This window comes from Cygnus olor, chromosome 22 (genome assembly GCF_009769625.2).
Source record: "Cygnus olor isolate bCygOlo1 chromosome 22, bCygOlo1.pri.v2, whole genome shotgun sequence".
Taxonomy (NCBI): domain Eukaryota; kingdom Metazoa; phylum Chordata; class Aves; order Anseriformes; family Anatidae; genus Cygnus; species Cygnus olor.
Window position 1 is genome coordinate 716,722 of NC_049190.1, and position 27,313 is coordinate 744,034.

General features: G+C 41.8%; 1 protein-coding gene across 9 annotated transcripts in view; it reads right to left on the minus strand.

Annotated features, from left to right (window-relative positions):
- The window catches only part of CADM1 (cell adhesion molecule 1), a 180,863-nt gene that overhangs the window by 51,396 nt on the left and 102,154 nt on the right, over nt 1-27,313 (minus strand). For all 9 annotated transcript variants that reach the window (XM_040534130.1, XM_040534132.1, XM_040534128.1 and 6 more), the window contains exons 2-4: nt 6,707-6,853; nt 5,430-5,582; nt 1,615-1,752 (exon numbers count right to left, since the gene is read on the minus strand). In XM_040534130.1, the coding sequence (XP_040390064.1) occupies nt 1,615-1,752; nt 5,430-5,582; nt 6,707-6,853 (438 nt within the window). The remainder of the gene's footprint in view (nt 1-1,614; nt 1,753-5,429; nt 5,583-6,706; nt 6,854-27,313) is intronic.

The window sequence follows — 27,313 nt, forward strand, 5'->3', positions numbered from 1 at the left end:
TCCCCTTACACCATCCCCAAATCCCCAAACTCTTAAATCAATGGAGTTACAAATCCCCTCCCACTCTTGAATCAACAATTAGCTAGAAAAGTGATTAAACAGATTAACTTAATTAAAAGTAGTATTGATAGGCTGAAATACTTCAGCAGTACTCCATCTGAAGAAGAGAATAACCACAGTGGTGGGAGCAAAGCATAGATCAGGATTTACTAGGTGGTGTAACACACAACACTGAATCAAGAAAGAAAAGACAAGACAGGAGAGAAGGAATTTTTCCATGAACTCTGCAAGCACTTGCTAGTAGTGTGCCTCCACTGTGCTTCCAAATTCTCGTATCTGTGGCTTTTTATTTAAGAATTCGGATCACACAGTCAAAACATTAAGAGTAACTTGTAACAGAGGTCTTTTAAACACAAAATATTCCTGGATAATATATTAAAGTAAAACACGAGGAGAGCTGCAGAAAGTGACATCCCTTTATATTTAGAGGAAAGGCTTTCTGATCAGAGAAGCTACATTTTCACTCTATTCACAACCCACAACCAAGAATTTCAGTTTTCCTACTTCTGTTTAAAAAACATCCAAAGAATCAGCAGGGTGAACTGGTATTTCAAGAAGCTACTACTCAGCTCAGCAGTCTTCAAAGATAAAGGAAAGCTGGGATTCAATTGCCAACGCAAGAAAACTCAATCAAGATGCTGGACAGGTCAAGCATGAAGGGTCAAATACTATTGCACTGCTGCCCGCCAGAATGGGAAAGGGAACTAAGAAAGAGCTCATTTGAAGATCGGTATAACGTTTAGATGACAACAGGTGCTGAAAATCAGTGGGGCACTACTTCAAGCAGCAGCAGGTTTGCATTCTACCTTTATCAGCATACGCTCAGCATGTGTCATACTCGGATGCTTGTAGGTGTTGTACTTAAATAGAAGATTTTTATCTTGCCCTTGTAGTGGAGTTGGATTTGAAGTAATGAGTCTGGACTTCTGTAGAGAGCCCTTCAGTGTCTCAGCACAAAGGTGTTGTCAACCAAGCTCACATCTACATGCAGACTTAAACTAACAGCATGACACATGCAATCAGTGTCAGTGACTTGAATGTGCTAATACCAGGAGCAACCAGGTTTTGGTGAGTAGGAGAAATCCATCTTACATGAATATTCCACTGAACACAGAAAAAAATACTGTATAAACAAAAGAACTGGATACGAAGGTGAACTGAAAATCTTTACAGTTCAAAGTGCAAATGATTTTACTCATACCTAAAACAGGGCAGAAAAATACATAAACAACCACAGAAATAAATTCTTTGCACAGTTTTGGGGCTCTTCAAAGTCACCTGCAGTTACAGAATGGCTCCAGAACCCTGTATTCAATTCTGGCAAGTAGGCAGAGGACAAAATGAAGTTCAGCCCTTTTGTGTTAAAGAATAACTTATGTCTGCCCACATACTCTTTTGTTCCCAAGCTGGTGTTTAAAACGGCTTGCTTTTTTTTTTGCCTTTTTTTTTTTTTAAGTGGCAGAGAACAAATACACAATATTACATGAATTATTTCAGCTACGTAAAAAAACAAACAAACAAAAAACAAACAAGTGACTTAGAGGATACATCTACCAGTTAGCTCCTTGTTTCCTTTGAACCATCTGATTGTGGTGGCTGGTCTGCTGGCCATGGCAGTGCAGTTCAGCTCAATCTCTTCTCCCTCAACAGCAATTTCTTTTTGGATATCAATTACCAAATTGCGTGGTGGTACTAAAATGAAAAAAAACAACACAACACATACTTGATGAAAAGACAAGTAAGACATTTTCTGATCACTAACACAAGACATGATCTTCTGAAAAAAACATAAAATCTACCAGAGTAAACTAGCCACCAGCATTTACTTGATCTTTCAATCGATCAAATCCTTTGATAGATGGTTTCACAGTAATCAGAGTAAGCGCTTTCACTCTCCACCTAATAATCAAAGTGGTTTCACAAATTATCACTTATCAAGTTCTTAACTTTCTGTTCTCTCTCCTAGCAAGGCACCACTCCATGGACGAGTTCGAGTATTCCATGCTATTCAGTTGTGTATGTTGCTATTTAAAAATATAGTTTGACTTCATGCACATTTCTTGACTTGTGCTGACAGGCAGAGGAAACACCAAAGCTGACATTTGGAAGTGCATTACTTACCGCAGCTCTAACCTCAGAAGGCAATTTTTCTCTCCTGCTGTTCAGTTTCAAGCCTCAGCCTTAAGGAATGGAAGCAGGCCAGCAAACATCAAGCTCATTTAAAATGCTCAAAAGGCACTGAGCACAAGACCACGTTGGACTGCCATCACCTTTTAAACAACACTGCCTACTCCCACAAACTAAACATAAAACCACCCCAGAGAGAGGAGAGAGTCAACTCTGCATCCAGTGACAGATTCTTGCATCATTTGGTAGTTACTCTGAGATGGTAGTTCGCCATTCTCCCCAGACAAGTGTTCTCTACAGATCAAGAGTCTTGCATGAAACATAATCCAGTAATGTTGAGAAACAGGCCAGAGCTTCAGGGTGATAACAACTGCACGACAACCCAGAGACATGACAAGCTTAAAAATTATGACACAGAAGCAAGGAGTCTCTTCCCCATGAAAGCACCAGTAGCTAAAGAGGCAAAAGACAGAAAAAAAATGAACATCAAGAGTTCATGCAGCGCCGAGTTGTACTTACAAGGAAAAAAAACACGGAACTTCCAAAGGAAACTCAACTTTGCTCTGATCGGTATGATTAAGCAACTGTATAGTTCAAATGCGACTAACACGTTTTTCAGCTAATGAAGAACAAATATGTATAAATACCATCCAGATGATCAAATGGACTAATTAGTCACTTGTGGCTTTTCTCTAAAAAGAACAGAACAGGCTACATATTGGAGATTTTCACATGTTCCAATTAAGCATGAATAAATCTACATATAGTCTCACTGAAGACATTAAAGTCATGGGGAAGAGGAAGGAAGAACATTACTAAAGGAAAAGAAAGTGTGAAGCTCTCCTCTAACACTGACTGCATAGAAGGATGTCTGAAAACTTTGCTCTGCTCTCCAAAGCAAGTATCATTAGAAGCAAATCAACAAAACTACTCTTTGATATAACTTAAAATATATAGGAGCCTGAGTGATGACTTAGAGATCTTGGGTGGAAAATGAATTCCTAGGAGGACCAACGATGTACTGACACGGATAACTACTCCCCTGCCCTGTCCCATTTTTTCTCCTAATTAGGGAGTCAATAATATGGAAGAAAGGAAAGACATGCTACCCTTGGCTTCACAGCACCCTATCTCTAAGTACAAATGTTAGCTAAGATAAACAATCCCCTCCTTAGTCTTCTAATAATAAACATCTATCTTCATTGCCTGCCCTGTGAACTAAGGTTTTGCCTGAGTATGTGATAAAGGTGGACAGAAAACACTGCATTATGAATGTGAGGGAAAGGCAGGCACAGACTGGTCACGCTGCAAATTTTGCTAAAAAAAAAAAACCAAAAAACTGAAGTACAAGACAAGAAAACAGACTTTTCCCTGAATTCTGAAGCATAATGTATGTTAAAAAAAAAAAAAGCCATCAAGTGCATTATGTTTCCCACTTGAAAGACATGCAGTGCTGGCTTATAGGTGAATAAAGTAAATACTATTATTTCAAACACATTGTTAGCACTGAGATTAAATACCACAAAACATTTTTGTGTATGCATGATTACAAAGAAGAGCTGGAAGAGAACTTCTAATATGGATACTGGAAACTGCACTAGGACTTAAAAGCTGTTGATAAATGTAATAGCTGTAGTAGAACTGCTTATAAACATTACTTAAACAATGTATAAAAACCTAAGAACCAAATCTCATTAAATAAAAGAAGAAAGATTTAAACTAATCAGCAAATGAGATCTTACATTATATCATCCTCTGTAATGCAGGTTCTCCTATTAATAGAATCTTAAAAGCCACTGATAATCTGTAGAAATAGCTCTAATAGCACGAGTTGCTATTACTCGTAACCACAGCAGTCTTGCAGCTGCATATCCACAGTCCTGCAAAGCATGAGCAAGGTGGGGGGGAAGGGACAGAATTAAGGAAGGGACAGAATTAACTTTAACTCTGCAAACAGCAATTCCTATGCAATTCCTATGTTCCTATGAGCAACTTTAGGATGTCAAGTGAAAGATCTTATGTTCCATTGCATGTGAAAAATGTTTGCTACAATTGATAGGAAACTCACTTTCCATTAGTCGAACTTTAGATTTCCCTGAGTTAGTCAATAGACAAACAAAATCTTACACATCTTCACATGATAGGAGATTACTGAGCTATGCTGTTGGTAATATTTGCCCTTAAGGAATTATCATGGACAAGCAAAAATGTTGTCTTTCTTCATTGTAATATAATCCGAAGTTTTAGAAGAAAAGATTTAGTACATGACCAGATTAGTCAGATTATCGAAAACACAAAATTCATGAACTGAATTGTTCTACCATGTTATGAAGCATTAACATTAATTTATTTTTCCTCTGTAAATCAGATAATTATTGAAAGACATTTTCTGCAGCTTTTACTTTCTGGCTGACTTCTTTCTTTCTTCACAGAATGAGATGCAACCATCACAGCATAAATTCCCTTGCTTGTAAGAAATACGTCTTCTCTAGCCCTAAAGGAAGAGGACACATGGCAAGAGGAAAGCTTGTCTTAAACAGCACATGCGGTCCTGCGAAGCCACTCAATATCCATTCCAGGATGCTAGCAGGTTCAGACTTGCCCAAAAAGCATAATGATTCACTTTGATGTTCTTACAGACAGGCAATATGACAGTTAAAAAATTAATCCCTGCCAATTGTCTGCAAAACAAAGCGTGTGCTAAACTCCACTTCATATATGGCAGGAAACCCAGTAGAATTTCCAAGTGACCTGCCCAAGTGAAACAGAGGCTTAGAAGTAGAAATCACACCTCCCACTCATACCTCTGCTTATTCCTTGAAGCCAAAGATTTGCTGTGAAAGAAATGGGGAAGACCCAATAATCACACTAAGTACAACATGACCTACAAAGACAGACTGGGTGTGCAATCAGGGGCATGCTGCACGACAGGGAGAATACACAGTGGCCACAACACGCCACTGGGCAATCCACTTGGTATTTGCAGGCAGCCCTCAAAATTCTTGTGCCTGCAAGTTCAAGTACAAAGCTGCACTGACCTATTGAAGAGCTGAGCTGGTCTCCCGTGGGAGAGCACTTAGTATTACAATACTTACACTTCACCAAAAACCACTGGAGCGCTGTGGCTCTTTCTGGGCAGGCAGAACTCCCCAGTCACAGCCCTGTACTACTGTCTTATCCAACCCAGACCCCGTGCACGGAGCACTTGCAAAATTCATCACAAGCATCTATTGGGTCCTTACCAAGCACTGTAATAGTGGTGTAAATTTCCTGCGGGGGATCAGTGTAGAGCTGGCAGAAGTACCTTCCTTCATCAGAAATAGAGACGTTTGTCAATGACACTCTGAGTTCACTGTTGGAGAAATTCACCAGCTGAAACCTGCTGTCCTTCAGCGCTGCAGAGCAAAGGGATCGTCAGTGGCTGTGATGACAAATGCAGCAGTTCCTCTCACAACAAAAAGTCAAAAGTCTATAGAAATGTGAGTAACATCCAAACCAGTACCCCCTGGGTTCCTGACTGCAGCTGTAATCCTGCTTCTTATGTTTAAGTTTGGATCTATAAAATACTTCTGTTCTCAAATCATTACAAAGAATCAACATAAGCAAATCCACTGGGCACAGTACCAAATCTTTTGACATGGTGTTTATCTTCATACAGCTTAGGGATGCATAGGTAAATTGCTTACTGTGCAAATCCATTTCTATATGCTTGCATTTCAGCGTGCAGTGAGTGAACCAGGGACAGTGTGAAAGATAAAATCTGGAAAAGGATCATTTAAGATTTGTTTCCTGATGAGTAGCAGCTACCTAAATTCTTTTAGGAATTTGGAAACCAAGCATTTCAAATTTCCCCAGCTAAATGTACAGGCCACAAATGGTAGCACAAGTGAAGTGAGCCAGCCTCCACTGCCCTCCCGTACTTGTAGATCATAAATAGTCTCAGAAGAGAACGTGATCTGCCATGTGTTTCTATAATGCTCAGCACAACGTGCCAGCATCTCTAGTCTCTGCTGTGACATTAATACAAAGAATTTCAAACATTTCATTGCTGCTATGAGGCTCCCGTGGTATTGTCACAACAGGAAACAAAGCCAGACTTGTTCACTGGACGTCGCAGCGATGGGAGATTTTGTTTTGGCTATAAAGAGGCATAGATTGTCTTGAAAATTTCAGTCTTCAAACCAAACAGATTACCTCTGAGAACATTGCACCGTCTCTGCTTTGCCCTATTCAATTTGTTTGTGTCAGCTAAATATTTGGCACTCAATTGCAATTCACCCTGAATTACTACAATCAATTCCTATTGCAAAGTAAGACGGTCTGACTTTTAAAGGGGACCATCAAGGTTTCCATTAAGGAGAAAGATTATGATTGCCTGTTTCATCTGCCCTCTAAAGAATTGACTAAACTTTAAGTGTCTAACATTAAATTAAAAGAAGAGATCTCAGCAAATGCTTTATCCCAAGTGCAAGCAAGGTACAGGAAAAGTTGTTACCAAATAATAAAAGATGAAACTTACGTCTGAAATCTCTGAAATAAATCGTTTGTCTGTTGGGATTCAGGAGCTGAATCACTGAGTCATCGCTGTTTTTGACTCTACAGCTGATAGTGGCAACATCTCCCTCCACTACCGTCACATCTTCTGTAACCAAATTCTGACCATCACCTTAAGAAGAAAGGGAAGATGAAATATGAAAATCATAACTGACATCAGCAATTTTCGTTCGGAATCATATAACTGAGTACCAACAAAAAGAGCAAACTTCGGTAGGCTCCTACACCCAACGTAGGAAATGGCCTCGTTGGCACGTGCCAGCCCCTGTGGCAGCCTCAGGAGGTCAGGAGCCGGCACTGCAGTACAGTCGGGGTTTGTGCAGTGTGTGTCCAGCAGCATAACCACGGGCCACTGTGCCCAAAATGATCTTGGATTTTTTCCGGATCTGCTGAAGTGAGGAAGGACTTTATTTCCTTCAAGAGGAACTTTGGGAAGGCAAGGGAGGAATATATCAGCTTGTGGGTAGTTTACCTTGTGTCCTCCAACAAGCTCGGTTTATAAAGAAACCTTTCACACACCCCCCCCCCCAATAACTAAACAAACATATTCCACAGCCCTTTTTTTTTTTTTTTTTTTGCTGGGGCTGGTATTATTTTCATTGAACAGATGCAATCACCTACATGATAAACACACAGAATTACAACACCAGGGAATTCAAGGAAGTATTCTCCCCCCCCAAGCTGTACTGGACATCAGTGAATTAAGGAGGAACAACTGGAAGGGAGGTCTACAGCTGCAAAATGACTACTGTATGGCCCAATTACAGAGCTTGTTTTTTATCGCAAAGTCACTTCAACTCAGTACATTCTCTCCATTATATTTTAAATAATAAACAGAAAGTAGAGGACGGGGGAAAAATCTCACTGGACTTCACACATCCCTCCAGGCTTCAATACTTGTATCAGCCCCAGGCGTGTAAGGTCCATGCCACATGCATGGAGATAGTAGAATTTGCTTCCTCTCTTAAAAAGACAAATATTGTTAAATTACCTTGAAAGAACAATTTGCTGTAAAAGGCATTTATCCTTTGACTTTAACAGATATACTTTTGTGAGCTAGTTTTTACTTAATGTCTAATCAGTGGGTGCTATTAATGTCCAGAGGCAGGAAAAAAGAACTTGATGCAATTATGCCGTGGGAGTCTTGTAATCATTTATAGGTCATCACCTCAAAACTCTCTCTCTAATGAATTGAATCATTACATCAGATGCACACTGAGAAATTTGGTTCACATTTTAAAGATTGCAGAGGATCATAATTTGAAAAAGTATTTTGCATTTCAGTTTTTCCACATATTCTTTATCAGGTTAAAGCTAGAAGACTGCGCTGGAAAGGCAGAGCAGCAAGATCCTGTCTGCTTTCAAAGCACACAAACGTTATGGACAAGGAGGCAAGTGCAAGGAAGTTTTACTTGTTGATGGCATAAGAAACAAAAAGTGGGAGAAATTTTGAAACCTTGACTGTCAATTTGTCAAATTAAGCGAAGGTGTGTGGGCACCTGACCGAGGACTCTGACCCGCGTGGAGCTGGAGCAGGGTGACCAGACCACGTGCCAGAGCCCTGTGCTGCCTCACAGCGTGTTTGTGCAGGGACAGGGCAGGAGACAGTCCAACTCCTAAGTTGGCTATAATGGAAAAACGTAAGGTTTTGGTAAAACTCAAAATAGGGTTTGCATTTTTGGGCAGAAGAACCAGTGCCTCTTCAGCAGCCAGATGCCAATGTAAACTTGAGGGACGCTACGCTCAAATATTTCAACAGCAGCACAGGCAAAAATATTAAACATCACTAACTGCTTCTAGGGAGTAATTTTATCAAACCCATTCAAAACAAGGTTCTTGCACAAGGATCAGCTTGGTATGTTCTCATAAATGCAATATTCACTACAAATCATTAACAAAGCTATTAAGATTCGATTTCCATCTAAGCAATTATTGCAAGCTTTTCTTTTTTTTTTTTTTTTTTTACATTTACTTTAAAAGACTCAATCCTATTTTCAATTCATTAAACTGTTCCTTGCATTTACTGAGTTTTACATCAGCTTGGAAGCCTATTTGAATTAATAAGAATTACAGTAGAAGTAATTTAGAAATAAATTATTTGAAGTTCAAACCACTGAAGCTTTTCATGCTGGAATGCTGCTACATTAAGCCTGCTGACTGATCGCTTTAGAAGTCCAGCATCTAGGTCCAGGCTGGCGTCAGGATCTGTCTCCAGGAAGTATTTATTCTCCCTCAGGCTTTGGGGTTAATGACAGGCACAGTGCACATAAGGACAAAGCTTCTTGTTCTGCAACAGCCAGCATCTCAACCTTCATGGATTTTTGTGTATTTATTCTGAACCAAAGGGCATCCTATCTGGCTGCTGTTTGCAAAGATTCCCTTGCTCTGCTGACATAAATTTGTTTGCTTAACTAACAGCACCAGACAGTACAAGTTAACACTTCTGGTTATCTGCATTCACATCTGCTCCCAGTTACCACGACGTGGAAGCTATTTCTGAGAACAGCATCAATTACAAACTTCAAATGAAATAAAAAAAATGCAACGTGAAGTGAGAACTCTCTAGACCCATTTTAATTTCAACATTTCAGGAAGTTATTGCCTAATATTTATTGGCACTACACAAGTGTTCTGAGCATTAGCTTTCATTGAAATACATACATTGGAAGTACCACAACATCATTGTAACAAGGAAAAGATCTGGGTGGGGAGAGGGAGGAAGAAGCTGAATTCTGTGGATCCCGCACAGAATCACACTAGATGAGAGGGAAAAAAAGGAAAGTTGCTATTGAAAAAGAACTCCGAAAACATGTGCCAATTAGCAGTACTCCTGGGGGGCAGAGCATGAGCAGGGCAAATGGAAAAAAACAACAGAATTATTCTTGCCGTATTTTCATCTAATTAAATCTGAATGGAATATGAAAGCCCCCATGCATTGGTTTTGTATCAGACACGTTCCTGTTGAGAACTCCAAACCCAAGTAGAAATCAGTGCCCCATGCCAATAATGAACAGACTCAAAGATCTGACTTAACATTTCAAATAAGGTGCAGGATTGCTTGATTATAACATAACTTGGTCCATATAATTCGCCTTCCCTTTACGGTCTATTAAAAAAGTTATGAAGAAAATAGTACATATTTGCAGGGTGTTCTAGGTGTTTGAATCTCTTAGGAAAGTTTTTTTTCTTTGTTTTTCTTTGTTTTGTTTTTATTTTGTTTTCAAGTCCTATGCACACTTCAGAAAGAAATCCTCTTGCCTGTGTGCGCACATAACCTGTGCTCACAGGTAGGCAGATTTTCAAAACATGCTTTCCTGGACTAAGCTTTTCATCACTGCCTACAGAAACTTGCACTTGACGTAATATGCAAGCACATTCTTGATCTAAAGTATAAAGCATTGCTATTGAGAGAGGAAAAAAGAGAGCAACATGTATTAAGCCAGCTTCCAGCGTTGGGCTTCAGTGTGAACTGACACACGTGCAACATATACATATAATATTAATGAGCAAGCATAACAACTAAAATAGGTATCTGCAATGTAAGGGGAAGAAAAAAAAATGCTGTGCATGTCTCCTTTATTACCCAAAGCAATTCTTTGGCGTCATGTATTGAAATCTCTCTGTGCAATGTAAAAAACTGACATATTTTACACTTACTGGAGGGGAGAATAACTTGGAGAGATACCATACTTAGGGAAAAGCTTTGGCTAGATGCTATACAATTAATTTTTGCACTTGTATTTCTGCCTTAGATCACTGCAATATTTGTTTCTAAGACTGCAAAGTAAGAAGATATTGACCAGTAAATCGTGTTTAAAACAAGTTCTTCTAAGGTAGGCACAGCACGGGGACCTTGGCTCATATGCAGTGGTCACGTTGAAAATTAATTCTTTTTTCAAATTGTAGCACATCAGGATAGAGCGAAGCATCAGGGAGAAAAGAGGGAAAGATTAAAAATACGTGCCTGTGAACATGATTCTTCAATTCCTAACAAAACACTAGCCACGAGTACTTCATCATGACCAACTGCACTGCTGATTCAGTATACAGAAAGCAAACACAAATGCTTTCCAATAAAGAGTAATTTTCATGAAACATGAAGTATGTAAACTCACACATAAACAAAATTGTTCTTAATAAATTGAGTCAAAGGGGAAAAACACTTTGATTTTTGAATTTGGGTGGGTCTGGCTTTGGATAATAATGCTTAAAAAAACACAAAACAAACCATTTGTTCATGTCTTGATGAAAAATGACATGATGATGAATCCACAGAATTAATGTAATTTTAATCTAAAAAAAAAACTTATAAATTTCAGTTATCTAGGAAGAATATAGCGGTTAAATAACCAGCAAAGGTTGAGACAAACATTAGACAAGTTTTTTAGTTACAAATGCCTAGCAACATACCTACTCCAAAAGCTTTGTCTCCTTGTTACTGCTTTTCCCTGAGCAGTTTCTGTGCTCTTTCCACCCATCACAAAGACAGCACTGCCTTAAGTATCACAAACTGTATTTTCAGAAAGACTACAGTAACTGAACAGATATTTTGTAGTGATCAGATATAGTAACCTTACAGAGCACGAAGAAGGAGAACAAATCACCATTTAAGTTCTCAGCAAATTTGCTTTAAGGAGAGAGAAGAGAATCGACAGCAGTGTGCTGAAAGCAAGTTGCTGCAGCTCGGTGCATCTGGTCTTGAAGTCTTAACAAACTGTTTTAAAAAGCAACAATCGTCACACTTGATCTTTTGAGAAGAATGGACAATCCACGCTAATTGTGTTGGCAAGAAAAGGCAATTGCTTTCTACGGAGTTAATTTCATGACATCTTTTCATGCACAAAAGAATGATAACAATTTTAGATCAGGCTGTCTACAAAATATACCTACATATGCGAGCGTGTGACATGGCTTCCATCGTGTAGGAAAGCTGCTGCAGCCAAGGGCATCCTGCACTAGTGATGAAAAGGGCTGGGTCTGACTTTGGATAATAATGCTTAAAAACCATGCAATAACAAACAGTCTCTATTCCTCAACATGTACTCAAATATACAGAAATAGATATGTTGTCTTCCACCCGTATAAAAAAAGCTTATTGTGAACAACTCGAGAAGCATGGTAGGGAAGGAGGAAAGGCGGCATGCTGCTTTTATACCCATAAATGCAAACTACTGACCAGGCAATTCAAACCAATAGCGTAAGGCCGGGAGCCTTAATGGCGTGTGGTGCTTTCACCAAAGCCTGCAGGTGCTGTAGTGTTAATGTGAAGTGCTAACAACAGACCTTTACCCCACTTGTGCTCCTTAACCACCATAAAACAATAACAAGGGTTGATCTTCTGATCCCTCAAAAGCATCTCAGCGTGACACTGCCAGGACGTGCTCCAGGAACAGGCCCTAAATCAGTCTTTGCTACTTAACGGAGCTGCTTTGCACTAAGCTGTGCAATCCTGCCTCCATGAGCAGCTCAACTCCGGCTCCAAACTCCGACTGAACCTGCTTCAAGGGCATCTGTTAGCCCTGACAGTCTGGGTGAGTATAATTTCACTGCATTATTAGTCTCTTTGCATCTCCCAGTCCATTTTGCCTGCCAAAGAGAGATGCCGAAAGCCTTCCACGTCAGAAGCTCAGGACTGAGGTGCCGAGCAGCAGGGCTAAGCGCTGGCACGCATCAGACACCACCTTGCAGCACGTGCCAGCACCCATCGCATCACCCGGGGACGGGGAAGGGGGGAGCCAGGAGCGGAGGCGCCCGGCCCCGGCACTCGTATCCCAGGAGGGCTCTGAGCGAGGGGGAGGAACACGTTTTGAGACAGCTGTAAACAGACCGTGACAATCATGCTGAATAACTCTGCGTTGGGAGAACTACTCATATTTCTGTTGAGGAAGCCAAGTGCTTTTGGACTATAACACGAAAGGGCAATTTCTTAGCATAAAATTGGGTTTCTGTGACTCAGCCCCACCAGCCCATGGCGAGGGTTGGCTCACGTCAGCTGTCTGCCAGTTGCTCTGACATCTTTCTGCCCCGGAGACTCTCCTCTACGTCCAGCCCAAGCAAAAATACTCAATAAAGGAAACCCCCCCAAGGCCACAGAACCTAAAGCTACATGTGGGCATTTATGACAATTATTCTTTTAATTTTATCCTCGATCTCAGAGGAAGATTGTTTTCGACCAGGATTTACAGCTAACATTTTGAAATAGCAACTTTATCTTCTAATAAGATCTAATTACCAGTTTTGTGACCTTCAGTCAAGTATCTTTGAGATTTTACTGCGGTCAAGTAGCTTTCACTCTCTCTTCAAAATCTTCTCCATGACTAGCAACTGTCTTAGTGTGACCAAAATGCAACTCCACCTCCACTGGGAAGAAGCTCTTCAAAAAAAGCACTGGTGGTAAACAAACAGAATTCTAGAAAATCTCATATTCAAGTTTGTTTTGCTTTGCTGTCATCTTCAATAACCTAATATGAAGTTTTTCCCTGAGTAAAATCCCCGAGTATCAAGAGTGACAGCTACTTCACAGCGAGGCACCCCACTGCAGCCTCAGAACCAAACTGAGCAGATGAAGCTCAAACAAGACAGAGGGGATGGGACAGAATATCTCCCCTCCCATGTCTGAAGTTGAGACTACAGCAAATCAATATAGTAATGCTCACCCTGCATTAATGTTTACTTTCAAATTTCATGCATATTACTCCTCCTTTACCACAAAAGCTAGCCTTAAAATGATTACTTTGATGAAGGGCGCTGATTTCCATGTCAATTCTGTTGCTGCAAGTTTTGATATCACCTGATGCATGCGCTCTGGAAGAGCGTAAGCTAAAAGTATTAGTTCCTCTGCAGTAGAAAAAAGGGGCAGGGGCGATTAACATTCATAGAAACTATTCCAGTGTCACAGATCTGTAAGAAAACAGCTACTGCCTATCACTAATGAAGCAGACTGTCAATTAATGAAGTACCTGGTATTAAGTGCAAAGCCTCTATTTTCAAAATAGAGAACAATTCTTTGTTAAGGTTCATCATTTCTCAGAAGAAGAAACTAAAAAAGATGGAGACAACAGATGAAAGCTTCATACTACATTACCAGAAGGGCCAAGATTGTCCCCAAAGAGCAGCAGCACTGGAAGATGCTCTCTTCATCACCCTCCACAGCATTTTGCTCTCCAGGCTTGGTTATCTAAAGGTTGTTTGACAACCTTCTCTGACAGGCTTCATCACCAAATCTAAGGTGAAGAGCTTGCACACATTATTTTTGGATGACCAGTAAATCCAAATGGATTACTACTAGCAACCCCGTAATTTGGCCTAGCTACCACAAGCCTTCCATTCTGTTATTTACACTGAATTTCAGCAAGTTTCCCTAACATTTTCTGCGGGGATGAAAACACTTCGACCATTCAGCATCCTCAGTGCAAGCTATTTAATTTTCTTGTCATATGTTTTACCCAACCTCCGTAATTGCAGGAACCTATTTTCCCTCTCTTCTCTATACATATTTTAACAAGTGTACACACGTGTGAATGCTTTCAGCACCTTTCATCACTGATTCACCCAGTGAGGCAGAGAACTCCTTTGCCCACCTCTCACTAAGCTACAGCTAACATTTCTCTACTGAATTACTTTCCTGGTTTCTGAGAGAATATGCAAGATTGTGCTAAAAATTGCTTATTATGGGGAGCGTGTTTATGTTATGAATTATACACTTCAGAAAAATATACTGCAAATTTGAGTAAGTTGTGCACAGCTATTAAATTTCTGCAGAAGAAAAAATGCTATAGCCACCTTCATTGCTTTTCATGCTTAAATAGTAAGAATAAAAGATGACAACAGCTCCGAACTGACACCAAGGGTTTTATTTACCTTAAACATTTGTGAATTTCTGTGTGATGAAATTGCATTGGGGAATTCTTTCTGCCGGTGTCTAACCAAAAGGGTATAAAGATAGAAAACTGATTTGAAATACTGCTAAAGCAACACAGCCGGCTAAGTATTGTTAGCCCGTAGGAAAGCAGTTCCTTTACTAAACCCGTGCTCCATCTGAATTATTAAAATTCTCCCTGTTATTTACCCCGGAGGCTGCCGGGAGCTGGGAGCGCCCCGTCTCTAGCTGAAGAGGGAGCGCTGCAGGAGGCTCAGCACAGCCCGCGGTACGTCTGCGGCACGGCGCGCTGCGGGGCCGGGCGCTTCTCAAACCGAGTCCAGTCTGAGCTGAACGACAGACGAACGGTAACGAATACGAGGACGGGTCCAACACAACCCCCTCAAAGCACCTGCTTAAAAGTCAACATGTGCAGTGAGCATCTGACTTTTATGTTGTATCACTCGATAAGAACAACCAACAGTCCACATCCCATCTGAAGTATTTTGATCTTGCATATCGCAGTTGTGAATACAAACCCTTCTCCTATGACAAAAACCTATACGCTTTTGGCCCAAAGATCTCTCAGCCTGAAGCATTTCCTGATTTCACCGTGTTCATCGACGCCCCTTCAGCCCTCCCTCTCGCAGGCCTCCCATTACCAGTTACCATATCAGTTCAGATTTATGATCTGTCACCTGTGTTGGGATTAGATGTCATGCTTGTCTTTCTATTACTCAGATATTGATAGATAAAATTCCACGGCCATACATTCCCTGTCCCTTCAAAGGTTACTGTCAGAGGATGCTCAGAATCGATACAGATCTTATCTGTCACTGACCTCGGCGGGGCACAGCAAACAAGGCTCACGGGAACGCAGCAGAGAAGAATTCGTCATGGCTCACGGGATTAGTACGGTCTTTTGCAACAAAGCCTGTTGTTCTGCAAGTCTGATTTTTATTCCACATTTCTAACCAAATCAAGTCTTGTGAGAGAACAGAATTTATAGCAATTGCCAGAAACAGCCTTTCAGAATATGACCATATTTCAAGGTAAGGCGTTCTGACCATTTGGAGAAAGATCCCTACAAGCCACACTCACCACAATGGACCTGGTGTCTAAAAGCACAATTTATATGCTTTGCTGCCATGGCTAAGTTGGAAGGCTGCTGGCTATGCTTTTCCTGTGTTAGACCTAATTTCTTAGCGCATCTGACAGTTCATAAATAAAAGGTGTTGCTATTGCAGCCTTTTATTTATATATACTTATATGTGGGGATGCTCAAACAAGTTTAATGCACCAGAAGAACAGTTTTCCAGAAATCCGGACGAGCTGAAGTCTTGCTTTTATTCTAGAAGCACACGGTAGATTGCAGGACAATAAAAGGTCGTTTATTAACAGACTGCTTTGCACTCCTAAGGTCAGAGGTTGGTTGCAGCACCCAAGAAGAAATATGTGAGTACCAGTCCTTGGCTGCTGCACGCAGAGGACAGGAAGGCAGCACGCATCTCCAGACCCTCCCGTGAAATGTGGCTTCAAGTCCTTGCCAAGCCCCAAGCACCGGCTTCTTCAGGCAAGTCTTTTTATTCTAGGCTGTAGTGCCCAGCACATCATCAACCTGGTTTCTAGGTGCTTCACTGTTATGATTATCAATAAATGTTTAAAAAGTACAATATATAAAACAGAGCCTCAGTTTCTTTCATCCCTCCTTACTTTACAGGGTGCTGCTGCAATTTAATTGTGATGGAGCAACTTCATTCTGGTTAGGGTCATAAAAATACTTAGAAAAATACCATGAAAGATCAAAAAAGTGAAGCTTCCTTGCAGGGAAGGAAAATAAACCATTTCAGACACAGAATGGCAGCAGAGCAAAGAGCTCAAACCAGAAAGCAAACCGAGACACTGTGGAATTAACTTCCACTGTGCCTATTTCAGGTTAGCATTTCTTGTAGCTGGGTGTTACGAGGAAGGAGGTACTCTCAGGAAGCCTTGACAGTCTCCATCTTAAAAAGTGATGGAAAAACGTATGATCCAGTCTTACAGCTGTAGATGTTGTGAGTAGCTGTGGTTCGGGTTAGGAGGCTGACACGCCAGAGAGCACCGAGCCGTGCACTGCAGCGCAGGAACAGGGCCGAGTGTGACCGCTTTGTGCGGCACAAGAGCCAAATTGCTCTGCACTGTACGGGAAGACAAACAGTCAATTAAAAATCATTCATCAGTTACCGAGTAGGGAAAAGGACAGTAGGTAATGTTTGTCAATCTACCGATGAGGGAGAAGCTTTGTGAAACAACCACGATCTCGAACAACTATGTGGGTCATTCGGTACCGTGTGTACAAGTCCCAGCTCCAAGATGCTTTCAATCATGAACAAAGCAATTTAGAAACAGAGAGGACTTCAGATGACAGGAGATGCTTGATTCATACTCCTATCATTCATCACATGTCTCAAAGACATGCATTGTAGAAAAATTTGAGAAAGCATAGGTACTGGTGAGGCAGGATGAGGAAGTCGTCTGCTGCTTGAAAAGCAGCAGCTACTCACCCCTGAGAGATGCCTGCTGGCCTCTAAATGGGGCTGTCAGGTAGAAATGAAAAGGGAGAAGTGAAGAGCATGGGAGTGAAAGCAAAAATGCAGCAAAGGGCAAAGCTCTGCACAGCCTCAGGAGAAATGCAACGCATGTATCTTTCACAAGTTTTGTGCATGCATTCCTCCTCCAGCTCAGCCATCACCACTGCAAGTCATCATCTGTCAAGGACACCACCCAAAATTCAACAATTCAGTCTTCTTACTAAAGAGAGATGCTCAGAAACAACAGCCAGCAAGGGAGAAATAGTCTGACAACATAAGATGGTCCCAGCAGACTGCTGCCTCCATTCAGTATGTTTAAATAATACTCAATTAGGATCAACATTCATTTATTATTAATGTTGTTCTAATACAGAATTTCTTATCTGCTTTTTTTTTTTTTTTTTTTTTATCTCCCAGCTACATCAATATCAAGGACACGCACAGCCTAGATCTAAGAAAGCAGACCTTGATTAATCTGGAGTTGAAAATACACGTTGAATTTCCTGTACCTGCCGTGACTCGTTCTGTTAGGAACTGAAGCCTGATGTACAGCAGGTTGCTGCAGGTAAGAAGAGGAAGCATTGATAAAATATTCAGTTTTCACAGACAATGAGTGCATTCAGTACATTTACATTATTAGAACAACATTATTTAACAGCTCATGCTGTCTTACATTCATTTCTAACTCTGTCACAGGGGTCTAAAGCTGGGGCAGCCTTCGTTGAAATCCTAACTATGGAAGGAGAGAAATTATGCATCTGCAGGTGCGTCACGTGCATCATCACCTCAATTTTTGTAACGTAAAGGTTGGCAGCAGCCCTACATTTCAGATTCAGGATTGGTTGTACTCTGAATTGGCAAACAGATCTTCAGAGGAGATTCACCCACCTGCTCTGTCTCCTCCACCTTTTCTTATGGCCATTGAACCTACGCTCCCAACTGCCAGCGTACCGACTGCACATCAGCTACCGCAGCCGGGCAGCAGCTACGGCACGGCACGATTTTCCTCTGGCATCACGTCCTCCACACAGAGCCAAGGGCAGGAAGCACTTGCTAACCTTCGGTTATTCTGCATCCACCCCTTTTGAGATTGTCTTTGTGATTTTCATGTGTTCTGTAATGCTGTTGTTACTATTAAAGTCCGCTTCTGCACGCACTCACTCATTAGACACTACATTACCGGCTGTAGGCACAACACCCACCCCCACCCCCACCCCCCCAAAAAAAAAAAAAAAAGAAAAGCTAACACAGACTACTCAGAATGATGGGATTTTCCAATAACGAGGAAAACTGTTGTAAATCAGATGATGGGTAACATTTTATTATAATGAGCAGATAATTCTTATATCCATACCTATAACCCATTTCTTGGGGATTTTTTTTTAACATCTATAATATTTTACTGTCAGTAGCATCTGTCACAATGTGCAGCTTAATAATCTCTTTTTAAATCCAAGAAATTTTTATTTCCATGAAGTATCTGAGATGAATTTTGATCAACAGCTTGATCTCTCTCATAAAAAAGGATCTCCCTTAACTGCCTGCGCATGGAAGTTAAAGCTCTTCTAAAATCTTCAGTTCTGCCACCGCAATAGGCAAGAAGTGGCAAAATTAATAACAAACGTGCAAACCTGCAGAAAATATCCTAAAGCACAATGGGATAAAAGCAGATAATAAATTGGAATACAATATTTTTCTTTGGGTATTGTGACCAATTCCCATCCTTTGACTAAAGCAACACGCAGGCAGCTTAAGATTACCGCACTTTACGTGGTGCGTCACACACGGGAGTTCTTCTGTAAGGCTTGAAGAAAACAGCCCCAGAACTTTTCTCCAAAGTGTTCATCTGCGTGAAACAAGAAAGCAACAATACTCGCCCACTTGAGGAACTGCAAATTTGTAATCCCAAGCTACACCTCAGGTACAAGCACAAAGGATGCACTTTCCTGGGGGAGCGGCTTTCCCGCGAAGGCAGCACCTCAGCACCTGGCGCTGCCCCTCCTGTTTCACAACACGCTCTCTGCTTCTTTGTAGATCTAACCTTTTGAAATTCCATAAGCAGGGCACGGGCACTTTCCCTACCTTGGGAGGACAAACATTTAAACTGCCCATGCCCTCCCGATCCCCCCAGACATGAGCAGCAGCGACCACTGGTTCCCATCCTGGTGGCCTTCACCTCCTGGCACACATCAGTAATTCCACCGCCGTCACCCCCATGGACGCACCAAATTCCACCTCCAAGAGCTTCTGCCTCTGGTACACCTCATTACTTACAGACCCACAGGAGGTTCTTGTGAAAGCTCATGCTGATACACCCTTGGAAAAAGCACGACAGCACGTTATCGCCAATTCTTACGCAGTACGAGGACGTTCAGTCCCACCCTAACTAGCTCCCTGTTATCAACCTCAAGCATTCAGCAACGCTAACACTGAAGATTAAGATACAACATGTCTCCTGCTTTGTCAGCCTCTAGGATTCACTCAATTTATATTTTCCAGGTCTTTCTTTCCTACGATAAGACCAAAACTGCTGCTACTGTCTTTTACAATACAAGCTGGGTTTCTAATGAAAGCTATTGATTTCAGTAGCTGGGGGCTTTCGTGAAATGACAAATATAACTAGGTTCAATAAAAACCATGAGACGGAAACAGCATTAGTGCAAAAAGCAAAATATAATTTTATAATGTTCTGTCTCCTCAAACACACGGCATAATTCTGCAAACCTAAGCTACTCTCCGATGTGCTACCCAAGGATTACCAGGAGCTTAATCTGACGGAGCTAACGAAGGGTGTTATCAACTGTACATGATACAACAGCTAATCTGACCGGCAGATCCTGCTGCTTCCTTCCCAGAGCAGCTCTCTGCCAGCAGCTCACCGCAGCCAAGTGGGCAGCAAGTCAAACTGCAGCAAGATTCATAATGCCGCCTTTGTGAATTTTAGGATGCAACATCAGAGTCGGCAAGCTCGCCAAACAGTTCAAGGGCAGAGCAAGGTTTACGCTTCTAATTAGTCGTTTTTATAACCCTGCGTTTTACCACACTTTAGAAATCCTCCAGCAGTGCTTCAGACCCTTACAGATTTTGCATTTGTGCTGCAAAACCTATATTTACAGAGGGGAATTGAGGGCTGATCCTCAGCTTCAGCGCACCTTAAAAACAACACAAACGAGCAGCATTAATTTGTTTTGCCTCTGCTTAATAACTGCATATACTCATAAAAGAACTGAGAAACTTTCCACTCGATCTCTTTGCTGAAGTTATTCTGCTGCTTTTCAACGCCTGTGAAATCCAGCTGTAAGGGCCAGACAGGTCACTTAAATATCTGTGCATCAGCTATACGCACACAGTTTGATGGGGAAGGGGTATTGTGCTTAGGTTTTTTTCCTTTTCTTTTCTTTTTTTTAGTCTTCCCCTGAAGGGAGAGATTAGGGACAAGATCTTTTGTCAGACAGAAAGAATGACAGACGCTATCAGCTAGGGTTACGCACCCCTACCCCCCCAACCCAAAATCAGGGAGAAAAATAGTCGCAGCAGCAGCATTACAATCAAAGTGAGAACTCCTTCCAATTCCAACTTCCAAGGAAGGATAAAAAGGTATATAATAACAAAAGCCTTTAGTCTAGATTCCAGATCAGACACAATGATGAATGCTAGCCTAAAGGGCAACATATTTGTAAGTTTTAAGTCTCTTGCTACACCAACTGTCCTGATTCATCCCTGCGATAAAGGCAGTTCTGAGAGCTATTTTACCATATTTATTATTTTACAGGAGAGGAAGAAAAAATGTGGAATCAGCCCTCCATCTGCCACCCATCAGATTTATAAACGTTGGTAAAAGAACAATACTAGTGCCTTTAAACATTAATCTACTTGCTACAGATTGTGCAGGTCCCTCCATCAGCCCCCACCCAGTGGTTCTCTCAGGCTGGGGTGGAGGGAAAAAAATGTGTATATACATATGTATATATATATATATATAAGACACTTGTATATATAAAAATACAATACACACACACTTTTTTTTTTTCCCCCCTCTACCTCTATGGGATTCACTTTCATTAAAACCATGACAAAACCAGAAAGGGCAGGTGCTCCTGAACACATTACTACCTGCTGTCATTGCTTTGCTAGCTGAGTGGAAGCACAAAGCTCTGATCCAGTGTTTATTTTTAAAGATGCGGCTCGCTTGATACATGCTCATTCTGCAGACCTTATTTTCAACAGAGAAGCTGTGTATGCTCGCTGGCTAACTTGAGAAAGGCAAAGTTGAAAGGATAGGAGAAGAAAGCGTACGCTGCACACAAAAATAAAACCATGATTTTATAAACTATGTTAGCACCACCTCCTTTACCGCCTCTGGAGTTACAGCAATGAAGCCATAAAAGAAATACAGAAATAATGAGAAAGAGAACATTTTTGATTCCTTAGCACCATCACGGGGCAGCAGGAGAGGTAAGGAGAAAAACGGTGAAGTTTTGCACTCATCCAGTTTTCCAGAACCTGTTCAAAGAACAGGAGCTCCACCGTTCTGAATTCACAAGTACTTTTATCAAGCACTTTGTAAATTTTATCTCATATTTCTTAAAATTGCGGTTGCCTTTTAAAAAATAGATTGTATTTAGTTTTTAATTAAGTCTTCGTCTTTGTATAAAAAACACAGGCCTTGAGGTTTAGATTGTCATTTTAAACAAAAGTAAAATGGTAAATGCCTTTTACATGCAACACCATTAGATATAATTAAGCAACGGGTAAAGCATACATCGTGCTATAAATGTCATTTAGTTTTACAGTTAAACTCATCAACATTTATCAAAACACTGCCTCAAGAAAGAAGGAGACAGCTACAGCTAGTGACTTCAATTCACTGCTGTCTTTGAAGCAGCATGCTCGAAGGCAAAACTGCAGCAAAAAAAGCCTTCACATTTCATATTTTCATCTTTTTGACTGAAATGTTAATTTTCTGCTACGTTTCTGCGTATGCTGGGATGGGCGATGTTTAACCATCGCACACCAGAACTAGACAGCTAACTCCAGGAGGAGCCGCTGACGGAGGGGCAGGGACAAAGCCCAGCCGAAGAAGAAGAGAAGAGCTCTGGTGCTGGGGCCGCTGCCCGCAGCCCGAGCCCTGCCGTGCCACGGCTGACGCCGCGCAGCCGGACAGGAATTCGGGCACCCCCGGTCTGCCCCATCTGCATCACGCGATGTTCGCCGAGGAAAGGTGCTCTGTGCTCCCTGATTAATTGCGGCGTCTTTATTTAACTGCTTGTTACGGAAGCAAAACAACAACAACAGAGACCTAAATGTAGTCGCATGCAGCTCACGCTTGTTTCTGTGCGTTTTTATGATTTCGCTTTGCCCAAATTTTTATCTTAGCAATTTAATACAAAATCCTGACAACGGTCCAACGTGACAACTCTATTGATAATATTTCTGCCAGCTTAAACATCTGCCACCTCTACACTGCTCCCATAAACCACTATGAAAAGACACAGGAGTTCTTTACTGGACTTCACAGGCGTTCATAAGTGCCAGCAGAAGCCAGTGTGTTTTGCTTTTGTTCATTACCAGCCTGCTTTGTTCTAGCACCTTCTGCTGTTCGAGTCTCTCAAGCTACATATCTCTAGCTGCCAATACTGAACACAATATAAACCCAAAAACCACAGCCAAGGCCTTTACACCGGTGACGGTGCTGTCACTGCCCTAGAATCTAATCGTACAGTCCCGCTCACAAAAAAAAAAACAAGCGCGGAACAAAACCATAAGCATGGTACCACCTCCTCCTGCTGCCTGAGGCAGCAAAGCCTCCCTGGCCCTGCCGAGCCATTCAAAATCTTTAAAGAACTCTTAAAATTCTTTTTTTTTTTTTTTTTCCCCTGAGAAGCATTAAAAACATACAAACTGAGCCCATTAGAAGCCATTTTTAATTTGCTGATCCTCCTTGACAAGCCAATGGCAAACACCAGCAGGTATCAGGACAGCAGGCACCTAGCTGACTCTAAACCATGTCAAGCTCTCTCACTTTGCAGCTTTAGACAGACAAGGCAAAAAAAAACAGATTTGAAATGGATGCATTTTACCATTACCCATCATTAAATAATTATACTGTTGCACAAATTCAGAAGCAGCACGGAGTGAATATTCAATGTTTCTGGAAATATGTATTAATTCCCTGCTTCCGCAGCCTGTAAATGAGCGTTTGTAAATCACTGCGATTCTCTTCCTTCTCTCCCCCTTTCCCCATCGCCCTAATCTGCCCGGCATTACACTGCTGCTGCGGAAGCTGGGTTTCTTCGCTTAAAAGCCTGCTTCACACCCAAAGCGCTGCGGAGCGTTGGCAAGGCGACAGACGGCCACCCCGGGCCCCTCAGAAGTCACCAGCACGCGTGGCACGGAGGGGAGGACACACGGCCGGGCAGGACACACGGCCGGGCAGGACACTCAGGCACGGGGATCCGAATAAAGGAAGCGGAGCCGAAGCAAACCGACCGCTGCCGAGGTTGGGAACGTCGTGGGGCGTTTCCACCACGGACCCACGCTCGTGGGAAGCAGGAGCAGGCGCTGCCCGTGCGGGGCCGCGTGCTTGCCACGTTTCTGACCTCAACGACCGGCCTTCGGAGGGGCCTTGGTGGGTACAGGTGTGGCCCCCACCAACCCGCCTCCACCCACCCGGCGGTCCGAGAACTCCTGTCAGGCAAAATCCCATCTTCCAGTCCCCTAAATAGCCCTTAAAAAAAAGGGAGGGGGGGGGGGGGGGGGGGGAGGTGTTGTGTGCGCATGGAGAGCGTCTTACAGCTACAACTAGCTAGAAGTCAAGGCAGAGATCTCTGAAATGGAAACCATATCCTAGCACCAATCCTCTGGGTCACCTTGTTTTAAAATTGTGTGCTAATAGAGAGAGAGAGAGAGACCACTCCACTAAAAATCTATCTTCTTAACTGCTTGAAACGGAATTTAAAATGCATGTATGCGGTGCTCCTATCTGTTCACTATTCTGAGTTTCTCCTTTGGCCTTATGATAAAAGAACGCAGGAAATTATAACCAACTTTCCCCCTAGCCCGGAAAAGGGAATTAATTACTGTGAGCACAAAGTCAGCGCTATTCCAATAAACCAATGCAATCCATTCAAGCACTGAAAAGCAAGAAAAAAAAATTTAGAAGTTTGATACCTTGCTAGTCATTCATATCATGTACCAAAGTGGATATTACAGAACAGCAGTGCCGGAGACTATCACAAAGCCAACATTATCTCTACCATTATTAGAATTAAATAAAGCTTCTCCTTCTACACGCATAGCACCAATGTGGCCAGGATTACAAAGCAGCGTCAAAAAACCTGCAGCGGCTTGCAGTGTCTGGCTTCATCACAGAGTTTACTTTTTTAGCCAGGATTAGATGATCACAACAGTCAGTGACAAAGTTTCTCAATGTGACAAGACGTAAATATGTGCTCAGAGCCATCTAAAACCGTCTGATGCTGCAGATCAGCCCGCTGAAAGCTCTCTCGATGACTCTCACGTCAGAAGAGGAAAGGATGCTCAGCTGGCGCACGCAGGAGGGGCGATTTGTCTCCGGTCACTCACGTTTGAATGCCTTTTCAACCTGGGGTCACCTGGCCACCTTGCTCTCTCCTCACCACTCCTTTCCCTCAGATGAATGCACCTTTCTAGCGAGCTGGGACAGAAGGAAGCCACCCTCTCACGCCAGGGCTGTCCGACAGCGGGCAGCCCCCGCGGCTTTCGTGAGCCCCAAGGGCAGGCTGCTTTGGGCTATGGGGTACGGAGCTTTAACTGAATGCTGCTGTTGTGAGGACCTTTCAGAGGTGCCAGAGAATTTCAAGCAGTCAGTTCTCCAAAAAGAAGCAGACGGATATGTAGCATATAAACGGCCTCCCCTCTTTTCATTTGTAATTAAAATAATTGCATTTCAAAATCACATCCTCCCGAGGTTCGTCCTTGTGCTCCCATTACCAATTCTGAATGCACTCAAATCTTCCCAGCGACACGCCACAAGAGACATCAGACCTTTTACAGATGTTGCTAACAGCAGCTGAAAATCTACTAGACATTTGCTTAGCATTTCTTGAAAGAACAACATTTTAAATGACATACATTCTTCACAATTCTTTCCTCAAACCCCAACAGTTCAAAGAGGTTTGCTTATTTTTGCCAGCTTTTAAGGAGCTGAAAGACTGACCCTTTCGTATTCAGCACATCAAGGGCAGAACATTTAAAAACAAGGCTCATTTTTAAAGGAAACATTCTGCAACAAGCAATCCTGCAGCACAATCATGAAATTTCAAGTCTTCAACTCTCGATTGATTCAGGAGTAGCATCTGCATCCAAGAACAACAGAAGTTCTTTTCTCCTCACCCCCCAAAATTAACAATATTCTATACTGGTAGCATCATACAGTCCCCTTAGGTTTCCAACATAACGTGCAGCAGCAATTCCCATTTTTGGGAATTCCCATTTTTCAAAGCTGAGTAGCTTACAGGTAACTTAAAGTTGCTAGAGATCACCCCAGACTCAAACTGATTGGCACTACTTTTATACTTCAGCCAAAACATTAATTGATACAAACAGATCATGCACATTTAAAAACATTTTATATATATATATAAACCAACCTCTAATTCCTAATAAGGTCTGCCAAATCCACCTTTTTAAAAAACAAACAAACAAACAAAAAAAACAGAAAGCCTGACCTTTCAATAGCACTGTTGTCAATGAACTGTACGATACATCATATTTTGGAGCTACAAACATTAAGTGCAATTCATCGTAGGTATTTTTCTAGTAAGTCACCGAAATTACAGTCTGGATCAATCTGGCTTTTAAAAGCAGTTTATAAACTTTAAAATGGCTTTTGCTGAAATGCCACTTGGGTAGCTTCTATACAAAAGGTGTTTTTTTTTCTTTGTTTTTTTAGTTTTAAACTGTCAGTGGTGCAAACACAGCTTGAGAATAACCTAGACAAAATTTACAATAGATAAAAACTGGCTTTAAAATAATATCAGTAATGTAGGCTACCTGTTAGCTGGAAGAGATATACCAGTTCCAGTTTGCAGGTACCATAAATCACTTTAACCTTTGAAAGGTGCTCACAAGGGTTCCACCTACAAAGTTACGTTAATAACGCGTCCAGATTTGAGCAACAACATCCCTTCTGCAACAAGTGCAATGTGCGAGTACAACTCATCTCAACAGCTAGCCTCATTCGGTTGCTGCTTGAAATTCATTACCATGGAATAAAGATTCTGTGAATGGAATTTATTAAGCTTGGTTGATGAGATAAAACACTCAGGTTTTGTAGAAAAACACTTTGACACAGACACCATATGCTTAACACCGAAAATGAGCTAGGTTACTTCAACCAGGAAAATTTCGTTTTTCTACTGCATATATTTAATTTGGTAGCAGCTCGTCTTCCTGTCACAACCCTGAATAAGGAAATCTACGCAGCACGCCTGGAAAGGGATCAACAAACATGTGCTTTTCTCCGGTTTGGGATGAATTATCCTTTGCATGCTATCCAAAGACAGCCATGAGCAGCCTTTACAGTTTGATGAATGGCTTTTAAGTTTAGGTTGCATTATGAGAACAAAATCAACGATCGTGAATCATAAGATTTTATGGGTATGCTGTTTCTTATAATTTCCTAAAAAGAAAAAAAACTTACATTCCGCTCATTAACAAACCTTGCTGCATAAAGCTCAGGATTTGAGAATGTACAACAAGCCGATTATACGGAGGTTGCGTGGGGGACAACAGATAATGAGTTAAGTCAAATTCTCTTCTAATATGCCCAAAGAAACAATAGTGTAATCAAATGGCGGCAGGGAATTGGAAAAGAAATAAGTTTAGCTGCCACGGTCTTCTTTTTCAACCCGAAATGCCATATAATGAATTAAACCTGTCACTCGCCCACTGCAAACTGCCAGGAGCCACTTGGTGCACCCAAGCAGTGGGCTGGGACAGCAAGCCCACCAGCACCAGCCCGGCAAGTGCCGCCGGCCTCCAGGGACACCAGGGCATGCCCGCGGCCGGTTCGCTCCCCACCCAGCTTCCACCACCCACACAGACTGAGCACGGCACGGGCACCCAACGCGTTGTTGAGAACACAGGCTGGAAGGAAAAAATC